The sequence below is a fragment of the Perca flavescens genome, chromosome 20, assembly GCF_004354835.1.
Source record: "Perca flavescens isolate YP-PL-M2 chromosome 20, PFLA_1.0, whole genome shotgun sequence".
NCBI classification, from domain to species: Eukaryota; Metazoa; Chordata; class Actinopteri; order Perciformes; family Percidae; genus Perca; species Perca flavescens.
This window is the reverse complement of record NC_041350.1, coordinates 25,936,933-25,952,738: the sequence shown is the minus strand read 5'-3', so window position 1 is coordinate 25,952,738 and position 15,806 is coordinate 25,936,933. Positions and strand designations below refer to the sequence as shown.

Below are 15,806 nucleotides of genomic sequence, written 5' to 3'. Positions count from 1 at the left end.
TTCTCTGAAATGCTTTTATTAAGAGTAAAAAAATGTATCCAATTAGCACAAGCACACAGAATTAAGTATTTCTAAAAATATGATTCCAAAGTATTTGCATGCCAGATATATAGTAGCTTTGAGATTACAAGAATATGCATAGAGCTCTCAATCTAGTTTAGCACAATACAAATGCACATCCACATGCACAAATGTTTTTTTTTTTTTTTACATTTTTATTTACAGGATTCAACACTGTTCCACATAGATTTCATTTGTTCAGGCCTCAGCTCTCAGTTGCTCCGTTTTCCAGTTGACCGCTGCAACAGACAGGACACGGCATCGTGAGCTCTTTTTATTACTCGTTCATTCCCATATTAATGTCAAGAGAGAAGTCACAGTGTGGGACTAACCTGAAGCTTCCACACCAGAAAGGCCACAAAGGCTCCATAGAGGCTGCTCTTGATGATTAGAAGAGCGTAGGAGAGTTTGGCCGTCTGTGAGATCTTCAGATAATACTCTGCAGAAAGTTCAAACATTTACATACAGTTAAATGACATGAAGAGGAAACAACCGGTGCACTTTGTGGAGATCAAACAAGGAACCAAACACTAAATGGTAGATCTGATGCATTGAGGTGTACAGAATCACAGAATAATGTTTACCTCTTGTCATGCCGCCTTCACCTTTAGCTGATGATAGAAGAATAAGAAATGGATTAGATGAGGACAGATCATTTTTCCCAAAATTCAATGATTCAGATTAGATCATTTCTGAGTTCCAAAAGAACCAAAAAGAACAGACCTTCAACACCCAGAACTGTAACTTCATGACTGATTGTTTCCTTTCCATTGAAGAATTTGACGATGCAGGTGAAACTTTTGCCGGGTGTGAACCAGTCTTCTACAGAGACACTCAGCCTGCTGGTGATTCTGTAAGACTTGTCTACCCGCAGGGCATCGTTATCAGTCGCCACACCGTTGGTGACCTTATCCCCGTTGACCTTCCATTTAACAGTAACATGGTCTGGGTAGAATCCACTGGCCACACAAACAATGGTCTTCTTCCTCGAATCGTCTTTCTGCTTTTGACACTCATTTTCTGAAGGTGGAAGCACTTTCACTGTTGGTGGAGTGATTTCATGGTCTGGTTCTGAAAGAACAAATAACACAAAAAATGTAAAGCTTCCTATAGATCTACAGCAAACCAATGTGCAATATTAACTCATCTTCATGTGACCTCTCAATACCAGAATTTAGACATGCACACAGGAGAACCATTAACTCCAAATAAAAGATGATCATTACAGGTTACAGAGCTCACACTGAGAGACATTAAAATCAAATTCCTTCAGAGAAATTATTGGCTTTATGATGCTGTGATCTTACCAAGAACTGTTAGTTTGGTTCCCTCTCCAAATTCAGCAGGATAAGTGTTGGAGCACACCGCTGACTCGCATGTAAAAAACTGACAAAGATCTAAAACGGCTGAATTATGTCTAACTTTTTGTTTTTTACGCCATTTGTGACTAAATATAAAATCCAATTACTTGATGGCATGGATCCCACTCATAATCTCATTCATATCATTTGATAGACTTTTTTTGAATTGACTGTTTTATGCAAGACAGGAATTCTACATTCCAGCACCTGAGCAAATATTTGCTATCCTCTCATTGCCAATTTTAAGAGCTTGAAGAAAGCATTAAGTCAGGTTTCTAGACCAAATAGCTGTTCTTTGCTATAGAAAAGATTCCTCAGTTATTTCTGTTGCAGTTTAGGCACAAAGCAACACAATGCTGCTCCAGCAAAGACACTGAAAGACATTTATTTTTTTTTTTTTAACTAAAAACCTAACTTAGTACTTCTCAGATTTAAGTTAAGAGAAGGGCACGAGACAACCATTTCTGCTCATGATTTTAGTAATTTTCTTACCCAACACTGTCAGTCTGGTGCCACTGCCAAAGTAAGCAGGATCGTAGTTGTTCACACTGATACGAGGCTACAGAAAAACTGCTCAACCTCTCACCACTGACAGCTGTACACTGACTTTGGGCTCTTTATTTCAGAAAACTTAACTATTATAGAAACAATACATAGTCATACCAAATTGCATTAGTTGCTAAGACCATTAAACTTCTAATTTAGGGTCTATTTAAGATTAGAACATTTGAAAACAACCCTTCGCTCTACTAGTTTGCCATTATATCCTATGGAATATTATGTTATCACACAGCCTTGTTACATTACTTAAGTTTAGTAATTGTCTTACCTAAAACGGTGAGTTTAGTTCCAGCTCCAAAGTAAGCCTCTGACTGGAACTCACAGTGTCTGACAGCTCTGATAAGAACTGGCTGTGAGAGTAATAATCTGGGCATAGAGCCAAATGTTTTCTAGCTGCAGCACTTTGACTGGAGAACATAGACTAGGATTGTTTTTACTGGCACAAACTGTCTTCTGCATTTAACTTCTTTCACACATTTAAAATGAGCACACTCTCTCTGTTCACTGCCATCAAATAAAATGTCTACTAAATCTTAGCATACAAACAAGCTGAGAATCGTGCCCTGAGCTGTTTTGTTGCAGTTTTTCTTACCTAAAACGGTGAGTTTAGTTCCAGCTCCAAAGAAAGCCTCGTTGTAGGAGCACAGAGACCTTCAGGTGGAACAAAAACTCTTCCTACTGCCTCTCTTCATCTGGGCCACTTTCAAATTACTCCAACTTTCTCTCTCTTTCTCTGACATTTAAAGACTTGAACGTATAGCTTACAAAATAGTCATATCCTAGACTTATTGACCCAATTTAAAAATCTATTCATGCCTTTTGTGGTTATTTTATGATGATTTGTATCTATAATGTATCTAATAATGGGTAAAACATGAGTTGTTTGAGTCTTTAAATTCTTAAAAACATCTTTACAAAATCAAAACTTAATGTTTTCTTACCTAAAACAGTTAACTTTGTTCCTCCACCAAAGTAAGCCTCTGCAGCCCCACCAGAGTCACAGTGCACCTGATCAGTGCTCAAAACATGCTGCTTCTACTTTCTATCTTTGCTTTTTTAGTTTTGTACTAAATGTACAGTAACTTTCCTTTTAAAACCAACACCTAAATGAATAAATACAATAGGAGCATCTCTTTTACCAAGGTACCTTACCCAGAACAGTCAGTTTAGTTCCCTGGCTGAAATAGGCTTCGCGCTGACACAGCGTTGAAACTTAAGAACAAAAAGCTCTGAGCACTGAGCAGCACCTAAATCAAAGGAACTCACTAGAATGGAGTGCTGTGCAATTTTATATTTTCATTTGATTTCTTACCTAAAACGGTTAACTTTGTTCCTCCACCAAAGTAAGCCTCTGCAGCCTGGGTCACAGTGCACCTGGTCAGTGCTCAAACCAGCCCAACATGCTGCTCTTACTTTGGCTCTTTAGTTTCTAGTTTGGTAATGAATTTACTAACTTCGCTATTTTAATAAGTTACAATACAAACCTCTTAATTAGCAATGTTACCATTTCAATTGATTTGATTTCTTACCTAAAACAGTTAACTTTGTTCCTCCACCGAAGTAAGCTTCATTAGCACCAGTGTCACAGTGTACTCCATCAGTGCTCAAACCAGCCCAACATGCTGCTTTTACTTTGACTCTTTGCTTTTTAGTCTCGTAATAAATATAACTTTCCTTTTTAAACCAACACCTAAAGACTGTTTTCACAAGTTGTATGCAACACAAACATCTCACTCATCACCCTCTTAGACTTTGTTAACTTACCCAGAACAGTCAGTTTAGTTCCCTGGCCGAAATAGGCTTCGTACTGACACAGTGTTGAGACTTAAGAACAAAAAGCTCTGAGCACTGAGCAGCACCTAAATCAAAATAACTCACTAGTATAGAGTGCTGTTCATTTCTTAAAATTAATTACAATTTTATATTTTCATTTGATTTCTTACCTAAAACGGTTAACTTTGTTCCTCCACCAAAGTAAGCTTCATAACCAGAGTCACAGTGTACTCCATCAGTGCTCAAACCAGCCCAACATGCTGCTTTTACTTACTTACTGAATCTTTGCTTTTTAGTCTTGCAACTTTAAGGTTTATTGCAAGTTGTATGCAACGCAAACTTCTGACTTATCAACCTGATAAACTTTATTTCAACTTACCGAGACCAGTCCGTTTAGTTCCCTGGCTGAAATAGAGTAGTACTGCTTCCAACTGTCAGTGTTTTAGCTTGAGAACAAAAACTTTGAGCAGAATTGATACTTTAAAGAGCTTGAGTGCAGTAAGTTTAAGTATGAATTACTCCAATAACTGCTATTTTTTTCATTTCTTACCTAGAACAGTTAACTTTGTTCCTCCACCGAAGAAAGCTTCATATGCACCAGAGTCACAGTGTACTCCATCAGTGCCCAAACCAGCCCAACATGCTGCTTTTACCGAGCTTCTTTGCTTCCAGGTGTTTTAAATGTTAGTTGTATCAAATATGACTTTTTCTTTAAATCCAATACCAACATTTGCTGCACTGCAGTCTGGTTATTACAAGATTAATGTAACACAAACTTTCCCCCTCAACAACCAACCTGCTTGTGTATGTTGAACTTCTGCAGGAAAATGAATGTGAAGATTTTTGGATGTCTTACTTACCGAGAACAGTCAGTTTGGTTCCCTGACCAAAGTAGGCTTCAGAATTGGCACAGCGCTCAGTCTTAATATCAAAAAGCACTGAGCTCAAGTTAAACTATGAAGACCCAAGTACATTATGATTCTTATTGAACCACACACCTTATACAGCTTATATTCAGGTTTAACCATCCTTGACTTACCCAAAACTGTCAGTTTGGTTCCTTTTCCAAAGTAAGCTTCGTTTGCATTGTCACAGTGCAGAATTACTGAGCATGAAACTTTCTCTACCAGAATTCTCTTTAGAAAGTTTGTACTGTTTATACTAAGACTCTAAAGCAAGGTGACATTTATAAAAACAAAGAAATAAACAGAAATATTACCTAAAACTGTCAGTTTGGTTCCTTTTCCAAAGAAAGCAGGATCAGTGTAGGTCACAGTGTTCTGTCTTCAGCTCAATATTTCAACATTTTCATATTAAGAGTTTCTACCTTCACTTTCATACCAACATGCCTACTATTGTAAGTTTGTTGCAGTGAACTGAAGCCGTGAGAGATGCTACTTACCCAAAACAGTGAGTTTTGTTCCCTTTCCAAAGTAAGCTTCAGATCCAGTGTCACACTGAACATCTCCTCGACCAAAAAGTCTCAAAACGTCCCATAATCAGCATGTTGAGACACAGTGTAATAATCCAGGGGATGAAGAAGGTTTAAACATGTAGGATTCGCCTCATAATGTCCAATTATGTTCGTTTTTGTCAAGGCGAGTGGAAGAAGCATCCCAATGCTCCACATTTGAATTAAAAGTCATTTAAAAAACTTTTTTTCCAGCAGATTTTCTGCATAAACATGGACTTTTCAATGCCAAAGTGTGCTGCCTTCAGATTATTGATTTTTCTGCTCTCCCAGCTGTCCCAGGTAGCATGTAGCAGTCTAAACAATGGCTGTTAATGGGAGGAGGTTTTTGTACAGCGGCTCTATGGGATTGTATCACCGTGGCCCCCTGTCCCCACGATGAAAAAGCATCATACAAAAACCTGAAGTCTCTTTGGTTGTCTCCCCTCTCCCTCCCCCAGCCTGCGTCTCCATATCTCAGCCTCCATCTCTCTCTGTGTGAGAGCAGCTGTACAGCTCGGGCTGGCTGACTCCAACCTGACTGCTGCTATTTCTGTGACAGCTAAGAAAAGAAGCAGAACAGAGGGAAGGAAAAGGGAAACTGGTCTTTGTTTGTAGCTGTTCAGAGGGAGTGACATCTCAGCTGGTCACACCTCTTTATCCACCCAGTTATCAGTGAACTGAGGAGAACCATTCACTGACAGATGTGACTGATACTCTAGGTGATCCTTAAACTGTTTCTTGTCTTCAACGTAACATTGGATTCAAAAGGCATTAAGCAGTTTATTCCTTAACAATAAATGACCACATCACATATTTATAGTACAAACTAGCCTACACAAGTTACGAATTAAAGTCCTGCATCAGTACATTATGTGTACCTAAAGTACTCCAATGCAGACAGGGCCATTTCAGAATCTTATATATTCTAGGATCATAATTCACTGATGGATCTGCAGCTGCTAACTGTGGAGCTAACCATAACTATAAACTCAAATCTATAATAAATCATATTGATTATATTTTGTATTAATAAAGTGAATCTGCAAAGTAACTAAAACTACAAAATAATTGTAGTGGAAAAGTGCAATATTCCCTCCTGAAGTGTAGTAAATGTATAAAGTAAATCATGGGTTGAATATACGACTGTTCCTATAAAATAAACAAATATATTTTTTTAAATCCTAACGCATTACTGTCCTAAATGTTGAGATGATTGGTTGGCTACTGTGAACTCATGCCTAAAAATAATTGTGAAATCTAACAATTTACATTGGAGTTGTTCTGCAGAGGTCACTTGTATGTTAAATGTAGCTTATTCAGCCTAATTCTTTTTTTTGGGGGGGGCTTTTCTGCCTATAATGGACAGGACAGCTAGGTGAGAAAAGGGAGAGAGAGGGGGAAGACGGGCAGGAAATCGTCACAGGTTGGACTCGAACCCTGGACCTCTATGTCGAGGCATAAACCTCAGTATATGTGTGCCTGCTCTACCCACTGATCCAACCCGGCCACCCAGTTCTTCATTTTAATACCACTTTAATTATTTGACTGGCTTCCCTTTGACATATCCTGACTTCTAAAAAATGCTTGAGGTGATTATATATATATATATATATATTTTTTTTTACATGTGTAATCCCACATGAACCCTGTAGAGGTCAGTGTATGATAACCTCTTCAATTTAACATACTTTCATCTCGTCAGACTGCACACAGAATTATAGTGAAATAACGGAGACTAAAGTACACAGTGACACAGACGAGACAAACTCTGTAGGACAATAATACTGAATGTGACAAGTAATCTTCAGCACGTTAACACCTGCTCGCTTATCTGAACAGATCAGCTTTGTGGTGTTGTTGCAAGAACACAATGAATTGCAGTGAAGCATTCTTATACCTTTTTGTAATGAATAAATTTTTTTTTTTTTCTTTCAAATTGTCATGTCCCATGTATGTTGGTCTGTTGTCAGACTTCAGCATATTAGTCTGGATCATAGGTCTGAATCAGCAGAAGTACATTTCCATGAAAATTGCCTGACATGATGTCCCTCACCTTCTGCTCCCTGTGTGTCGCCGTTCTCAAACTGTGTTCGCTTCGGGAAACGACAAACTTCGAGCTAGCAAGCTACACGCTGAAAATGTCAAATTTTGAAGAAAATTTGGATTGTGCACCAAAGCAGGCCTGCTTGGTTCTTTTGGGGAACGATTGTAAAGATTTACAAAGAATATGTTTACACACAGCGATACACTGGTAAGAGCAAATGAGGTTCAACCACGTATCCAGCTAATTTATATGGGGTCAGCCCTATGTTCCCACAGCCCTATGCTCCCACAGCCAGGGGTAGGGGTTAACCTAACCCTAAAATCTTAGAAATGTGGGAACTGTGGGATAGGGCCTAATTATGAAAAAAATCTTAAATGTGGGAACATAAGGTTGTGGGAACATAGGCACGCTTTATATAGTTCACGTTACTGTATTGTGTGAACCGTTAACTTCCGTTTAAATTGTATGTGGCATTTACTTTTCGGGTGCAAATGTTCCACCAAAACAAGTTCCTTCCTGAGACTATTTTGCAGAGACACTGTCTCTGCGTCCGGAGCTTGGCACCGCCCAAGACGATTTGTGATTGGTTTAAAGCAGGGGTTCATAAACGCATGACTCAAAGGTCCACATCAGATTTTTATTCCAGGTCAAAGGTCCAAAGGGTGTTTTTTTTTTTTTTTTTGTTAGCTATTATGCAATAAAAGTACAGCAGTATTCTTAACGTCATATAATAAAAGGAAGCTTTTGTCGCTTAGACATTGGCATTTTTTTCTGCCGTTTCAGCCTTTTGTATGTGTGCTGTAGCTAGACCTTAGTCCACAGTTCTGTAGAGAGAGGTCTGGCAGACCTATCAATACATTAACCACCCTCATTCATGCCTCCTCTCTGTCGCCTCTTCCTGGTTTCTTCTTGAGGTTGTTGTTAAGCTGCTGAGGCTTTCTGAACCATTGTGCTCTACTGGAGGCACAGTAATACACAGCTGAGTCTCCAGTCTCAACAGGGTGTATCTGCACAGAGGAATGAAGCACTGTAGCCCGGGTCATGCTGTACTTGGATTTGTTGAAAGGAGCTTCAATGCTGCACACATCTTTACCGAGAATAATATGCTCTGAGCTGCATTTCCCTACCGCTGCTGCTTTGTCTGTACCAGTACATGTACAAGTATTGTTCGTCGTCTTGTTCACACTGCAAAGTGACAGCATGGGGGTCTCCTTCACGGCTGATTACAAATGGAGGCTGGTGAAGTTTTACACCACCGGAGGAATCTAGAAAGTAGGAAAGAAGAGAACTTGAAATTTAAAAACTTCAAGGAAATCTGTAAGGAAGAAAAATTAACCTGTAAAAATGTTCTTACTGGTGAAGATGAGAACGGCAAACAGTAGCAGCTTCATTTTGACATTGATCAAACGATAAAACTAATTTGAAGACAGACATATATTTACAATCGCAACTCTTGTCTTCAGGCTGAACAGCTGCTGGCAGACCTTACTGCCACAGTCACAACTTCTGAAATAAGTGTGAAGGGTTTCTCAGTACATCCTCTGTCTCCTGGTGGACACTGGGGGAGTTTTTTCCCTTTGGGCTGGGTCAGGAGCTGTTGATGCTATTGGTGTGTGTGAAGCTCATTACGTATTCATGTATTCTGCCACCAGCAAATGGGTTTTAGTTTTGTACAGTTTCTAGCAGCAACCCCTACTGGCATAGTTCTAGCAGCTAAAGTGACATTGGTGACCATTTACAGTGATTACCTCTAATTTGATTTCTTACAGTAGATGGCGGTTGGCACGCTTCCAATTTGGAGATGCATACATGAGTACCGACACGGAAGCTAAGCAACGTACTGCTGTGGATGGGGGCAGCAGCTAAACATTTTAGAAACCTAAAACATTCGGTTTCAGTTTACGCTATAGTCACTGCTTTACTTTGCCATCAGACAGCCCTTTTTGACGGGGAACTAAAGACGTTATATCAATCTCTTCTCTCTTCAAAGCCACCAGACTCCTTTGACAAAAACTGTATTTTTACCCCGCAGAACACAGGAGTTGCTGGTCAACTGCTGCCTTGATCAGTTAAGTTAGTGTTATTTTGTAACTTTGGTGTTTTCAAAGGGTTAGTTGGCATTCACCAAAGTCACACAATAACCAATCGTGGCTATGGTAGACCAGCAACTCCTGTTTCTGCAAGGTAAGATTATTGTTTTGAGTGTGGTGGCTTAGAAAAGAGCATACATACTGTAAAAGGTTATAACCGCTTCCCTTTACTGTCATAAAGGGCTGTTTGAGAGCAAGGTAAAGGCACAAATATAACATACACTTAAAGTGATATTGATTGTTTTAGGTGGCTAAAATACATTTATTTGCTGCCCCCGTCCACAGCGGTAACGTCTTATCTGTACTCCAGTCAGTTTTCCAAACTAAAGGCGTGCCGACCCCCATCTACTGTAGCTAATACACTGACCGTTGAGTACCTCATACAACGCCACTTAAAAAATTCCCAACTATCCCTTTAACCAGTGATTACCTGTACTATAGTCTCGCTTTGCCAGACCCTCCTCCAAAGCGCACTGGAGGAGAGTCTGGCTGCTCCACATAGCATTCGGATTATAAATCCACCAGAGGTAGCCCAAAGCAAGGATATCCGGCCTAAATGAGGGAAATCCCAACGGAGCAATCCCAGAAGTGGAACGTCAAGGATATAGACTACCTGTACAACAAAATAATCTTTTACATATCCTAACAAAATGTTACATTAGTGAATGTGATTTTGACATTATTACTAACCGTATAGTCCATTTCCACAACGTTCCACTTCCACTCTTTTCAGCCAGATGTTTGTTAGCTTCCTCTTTCTTTGTGTTGTAATTTTAAACTAAATTTAAAAGAGGACTGTGTTTAACTGCTCTTCAGATCTCTGCAGGGTAAATCCAGACAGTCATGTGAGTTTTCTCTCGCACGACTAAAACGAGCTTGAACCTGAACGTACACATGTTCCTTCCCGAGACTATTTTGCAGAGGCACTGTTGCTCTGTCCAGCTCTTGGCGCCGCCCGAGATGAGTGTGATTGGTTTAAAGAAATGCCAATAAACCAGAGCACGTTTTTCTCTTATCCCGGAAAGCTGTGTGGACTAGCCAGACCCTCCTCCGCAGCTCTGTGGAGGAAGGTCTGACAATGCAAGACTAGTTACAGTACAATATGTAACTCATGATGTCCAAATCCATCCTTGGATTGCTGCCAACATATTTGGGCTTTTTCTTTTTCTGACCCCTCAACCTGGAATAGCAGCATGGTCTAAATCTGTCCAGCTTGATCCCACTAGGGAATTTTAAACAAATTTTAAGGCATTGGAAAAAGCATCTTTGGAAACTTGTTGAAATATTTTTTTAGTGTTTTTAGTGTTTTCTTCTTGTACTTGGCACTTTCATGTACATTATATACAGTATACTATTGGTATATCTGTCTATCTGTGACAGTGTTTGGTGTTTTAAGCTCCCAACGTCACTAGGATTAGGCAGTGCTTAGGGTTAGGTGCCTTGAAGTCGACGGTCGCAGCGCTGCCTTGAAGACAATGTTGGGGGCTTAAAACACCATTGAGCGTCTGAGTGCTTATTGTTGGTCCCAAACGGGTCTCTCTTGAGACTGGAACCCTGCGTCTTAATGAGGTTACCTGTAAAAAATGAAGGTAAAATAAAAATGTTATAACGGTCAGTTAATGTAATGTGTATGAAAGTCTATTGATTTTCATTCATATTTTTAAATGAAACTTTCAATATATACATTATTACACTTTGGTACATGATTGTGGTTAGATCTTTTTTAATTTTTGCAGTTAATAAATTTACATTAGCAGTACATTCAGTTGTCAAAGAACTAAACCCCTGAGCAGCAGCTGTTAGAAGTCCTAGGAGGTTTTTAGTGAAGCAGTGGCATCAAACCACATCACTGTGTGCTGGCAGCGCAGAAATACACAGCTGAGTCGGATAGATTCACTGTGCGAATGAGCAGAGATCCTTTCGATGTGCCTCTTCCCTTAATCTGGAATCTGGAGTCTTTGAACTGGTCCTCGTAGCTTGGATCACCCTGGAGGACTGTGTACCCGATGAGGCTCATAGAGCGCCTGCTCTGTGTAGTTTGGTGTTGGTACCACAGCATAACTTGGAGGCTGCTGTCATCATGACTGCAGTTAATCCTGAGCTCGTCAGTCCCTTCCTGCACAAGTTGAGGAGAGGACTGTTCAAAGGTAACACTCTCCACTTTTCCTGTGACGAAAGTCAATTCTTAGCTTAAAATACCAAATGTTTACACCATAAACGCACAGAAATTGGTGTTACAGAGAAAAGTCATGCAACATTGAATCAGACTTACTTGTAAGCATGAGCAGTAAAACTCCAAATGTGTATAAAGCTGGAGGCATCCTGGAAACTAAAACCAAGATTTGTGCAACAGTGATAATTCAGAAAAATAAGCAATTGTGCTCGCATCAAATTAACAATTAGCGTATACTAAAACCTGGTATCCGAGCTGGAGCATTCACATGTCACTCTGCTCTGACAAGCTTATTACAAATGAGAGATGACTATCTTCCATTCTCCATATATCGCACCTCCTCTATCCCCACCTTCTTCCTCTGCTCGCAGCTGATCTTCTGCCACTATGGTGTATTTTCTGATCAGAAACTAATAATACATGTGATGGATTGTCTTGGTGTAGTGGTTTTAGGCCTTCAATTAATCAGAAATGTCTGACTGTAAAGCTGTTGTATAGAGTGATTCTGGAAAAGAAAAAATGTGAGAAACTAAAACTGAACACTAAAGCTTGATGAATTTAAAGGTCAGTGTGTAACGTGTTTAGTTGTTCATTATCAAAATCTGTGTTGCCCGTTCACAAACTTGTCCTTTTTCATGAAATTTACCTCGTGAAATTTTACATTTCAGTTTGCATGAACTGGGGTAGACGCTCCATATTCGTGCTCCATCTTGAAATACGTTAGCCGGTAAGGGACATACAGGACATACTGCTCCGCCTTTCGCATTTGCACCGTCACATGATAAACTCACAGGTGCTGCTAATGGGTATCGTAGCTTGCCGGCCCCGGCTAGTTTGAAGAAGGAAACATGGAGGACCACACGTATTCAAAATCCAAATTTCAGGAATGGGAGTCTTCTTCTTCGCCCAGGAAAAGGATATTGAAAAGGGCAAGAGACCAGCTTTTTGAAGCATGAAGGCTACCGTAGCTGTAATACGTACTTTGAACTGCGTGGTGCGGGAGTTGATTGCGATATATGATCTCAATGCTAGATGGGAGAAATTCCTACACATTGGACTTTTTTTTTTTCTTTTTTTTTTTTTAACTATAATTTGTAATTGTATTTTTATATAGGTCTACATTTTTGTGAATAGCCTACTACCTCGAGCATGCAACCTTGTTTGATATTTTGTCTTTCTTTTTACATTTAAGACTTAGGAGTAATCTGCAGGTTTTCATTCCCACTAAAGACTACTTCATCTAGGGAAAAAAATAAGCAGTGCTATCAAATGCATTTTAAAACCTGTTTTCATGTCATACATCTTTTTATAGTTTTTTTAAAAGATATTCATAGCTGGCTATCATTGAATATTGCTTAACGTCCTTGAATTTAGAAGTCAATATGAATTTATCCTTGATGCTGAATGTAATTACTTTTATGTGGTAATATTGTGCTCATGTAAGTAAATTACCCTAACTCCGGTACGGACTGCTACTGGGACAAATAAATAAAAACTACTGGATGTTGTAAAATGTGAGTGACTGCCCAAAATGCATTTCTAAAGCAAGCTTACTGCTAACAGTTCAATGATGTTTCTTCAGGAATTATTTTTTGCTGTGCATGGAGTCCACTTGTAGGTTGTTTGTCATGCGGTTGGCTGCAAAGTGCGTTACGTTACTTCAAGTCAGAACTGGAGTATTCCTCTCCTGCTTTTGGCTGCTTCGGAAGCATTTACTCTTCTCGAAATTACCAGGAATCAAAGAGTCTCCTCACCAAGGTGATAATTAGCCGTTTGTGCTAACATGTTTGTCATATTTATTGAGTTATTTTTTTTTTTTGGCTTTGTTGCCAAAGGCTTGCTGTTATTGCAGCGCTCCCCAACCTGCCTTCTGCTACAACCAAATATTTCAAATTTGACTCATCAGTCCAGAGCACCTGCTGCCATTTTTCTGCACCACAGTTCATACGTTATGGTGTATAGTTGAGTCGCTTGGCCTGGTTTCTCTGTTGGAGGTATGGCTTTTTGGCTGCAGCTCTTCCATGAAGACCACTTCTGGCCAGACTTCTCCGGACAGTAGATGGGTGTACCTGGGTCCCACTGGTTTCTGCCAGATCTGAGCTGATGGCACTGCTGGACCTCTTCCGATTTTCAAAAGGAAATAAGATTGAGTTTTTCATCTGCTGCACTAAGTTTCCTTGGCTGACCACTGTGTATACGATCCTCAACATTCCCTGACTTTTTGCAAGTGTAAAATTGATGCTGGTTTGAAGGCAAAGGGTAGTAAACACCAAATATTGATGTGACTTAGATAAAAAAAAAAATTGTCGCTCACTTTGCATTTTGTAAAATGATAAAAATAAACCATTAATATTTTTGAAAGCATTCTTAGTTTAGAGCATTTTTTTCACACCTGCCTAAGACTTTTGCACAGTACTGTATTTGAATTAAGTATATTTTAAGGATACAAATGTGCCTATATATTGCAGCCATACCACCCCATTCCATTATGTGCTTTCAATTTAAAAAAAAAAAAAGACTTTCATGTGTAGGCTATGATTCTTTGAAAATAATGTGGTTCTTCACGGTCACATAGTCTCAATCTGTTCAAAATCAGTCAGTGTTGTTAATGTAAGAACAGTTATTTAGCCTGCCTCTCAGGATCTTTGAACATGAAAACAGAGGAAAAAAAGAGAACAGGGTTTTGGTGATGGGGTGTCATTAAACCACATCACTGTGTACAGTGTCTGCTAGATTGACTCTGGGAATGATCAGAGCTCCTGTTTGGATGTCCTTTCGTGTAATGTTAAACCGATCTTTAAACTGCTGCTCATAGTTGGGGTCACTGCCGCTGTAGCTGTATCCAATCAAGCTCATCAAACTTCTCTCAGTTTGCTGGTACCAGAGCATTGTATACATGCCATTATCATTATGACTGCATTCAATTTCTACCCTGGACGTTTCATTGACTACTCTTGGATGAGACGGCTGAAACGTCACACTCTTAGCTTGGTCTGTGGGGAAAAACAGATTTTAGAAAGTGGTTGATACAGAAGCCAATGTGAAAAAACAATTGTCTAGTTGCTGGAAAATGTACATCACAATTAAATAGTTGTTTTTTCAGTTAATTTCATTACATGGAAGCAAGATGAGAAGAAATCCGATCACAGTTAGAGACATCGTCCAGGTTTGTTTCTGATGCAGGAGAAACTTCCTTCACTGAGAGTCTGTTTAAAGAGACTCAGAGCCTCATGTGAGACCATGAGGGTTTTTAGTGAGGGAGTGGCATTAAACCACATCACTGTGTACTGGCAGCGCAGAAATACACAGCCGAGTGTGACAGGGTTGCTTTGCGTATAATCAGAGCTCCTTTCAATGAACCGTTTCTTGTCATCTTGAATTGTTCTTCAAACTGACCCTCGTAGGTTGGGGAGCTCTCATATCCATACCCAATGAGGGTCATAGACAGACTGTCCTCTCTTTGCTGATACCAGAGCATTACTGGAAGATTAGTATCATCATGGCTGCATTTTATGTGGACCTCAGTGCTCTCATTCACTATCTGGGGATCAGATTGTTGAAATGTGACAGCGCTTGCCTGACCTGTGGAGAAAGCAGATTTAGATGAAACTGTTAATGCACAGAAAAACGTTAATTTTTTTTTGCATGATTGTTTAGCATGTTATATAAATAGTGACTACTTTTTATGTAATTCAGAATGACATTTGAGATCTTACAATAAAAAACGATGAAGAGAAAAGCAAAGGTTTGCATAGACCAAGACATTATCAGGCACTGATGTGAGAAATCTAAGGCTCAGGGTGAAGAGGTGTGTGTGTGTGTGTGTGTGTGTGTGTGTGTGTGTGTGTGTGTGTGTGTGTGTGTGTGTGTGTGTGTGTGTGTGTGTACAGCTGCATACTAAGTGCTGTGCCTCCACCTATTGGTTGAATGGTTTTTAACGATTCAGCATTCTTAAATATTAGAATTTCAGCAGACTTTGTATGCCCAGGTATTGTGAGAGGTCATTATTTGAATGGGTGCATAGGTCAAACAATATATAAGTAATATATCGGTACAAGAAAACTACATTTTGGGCTCTTTTTTTTTTTTTTTTTTCCTACTTTTTTTTTTTTTTTGGTGGGGCTTTTCTGCCTTAAATTTTTTGACAGGACAGCTATGTGAGAGAGGAGGGGGAGGAAGACATGCAGGAAATTTGTCACAGGTTGGATTCGAACCCTGGACCTCTGCATCGAGGCATAAACCTCTGTGTATATGTGCGCCTGCTCTACCACTGAACCAACCCGGCTACGCC

At 39.6% G+C, this 15,806-nt stretch overlaps 1 protein-coding gene and 1 gene segment (V, D, J or C); both read right to left on the bottom strand.

Annotated features, from left to right (window-relative positions):
* Window positions 1-15,321, bottom strand: LOC114547196 (immunoglobulin lambda-1 light chain). The gene is made up of 7 exons (XM_028566428.1): window positions 15,232-15,321; window positions 14,797-15,097; window positions 1,914-1,969; window positions 784-1,131; window positions 645-671; window positions 393-499; window positions 1-299 (listed from the first exon to the last, which is right to left on the bottom strand). Exons 1-7 carry the CDS (start codon window positions 15,278-15,280, stop codon window positions 273-275), a joined length of 915 nt encoding a protein of 304 aa, XP_028422229.1. The 5' UTR covers window positions 15,281-15,321; the 3' UTR covers window positions 1-272.
* On the bottom strand, window positions 11,132-11,778 carry LOC114547192 (T cell receptor alpha variable 1-2-like). The segment is given in 2 exon segments: window positions 11,132-11,508; window positions 11,615-11,778. Coding segments are annotated over 2 exon segments (369 nt in total).
* Window positions 15,322-15,806: the final 485 nt, after the last annotated feature.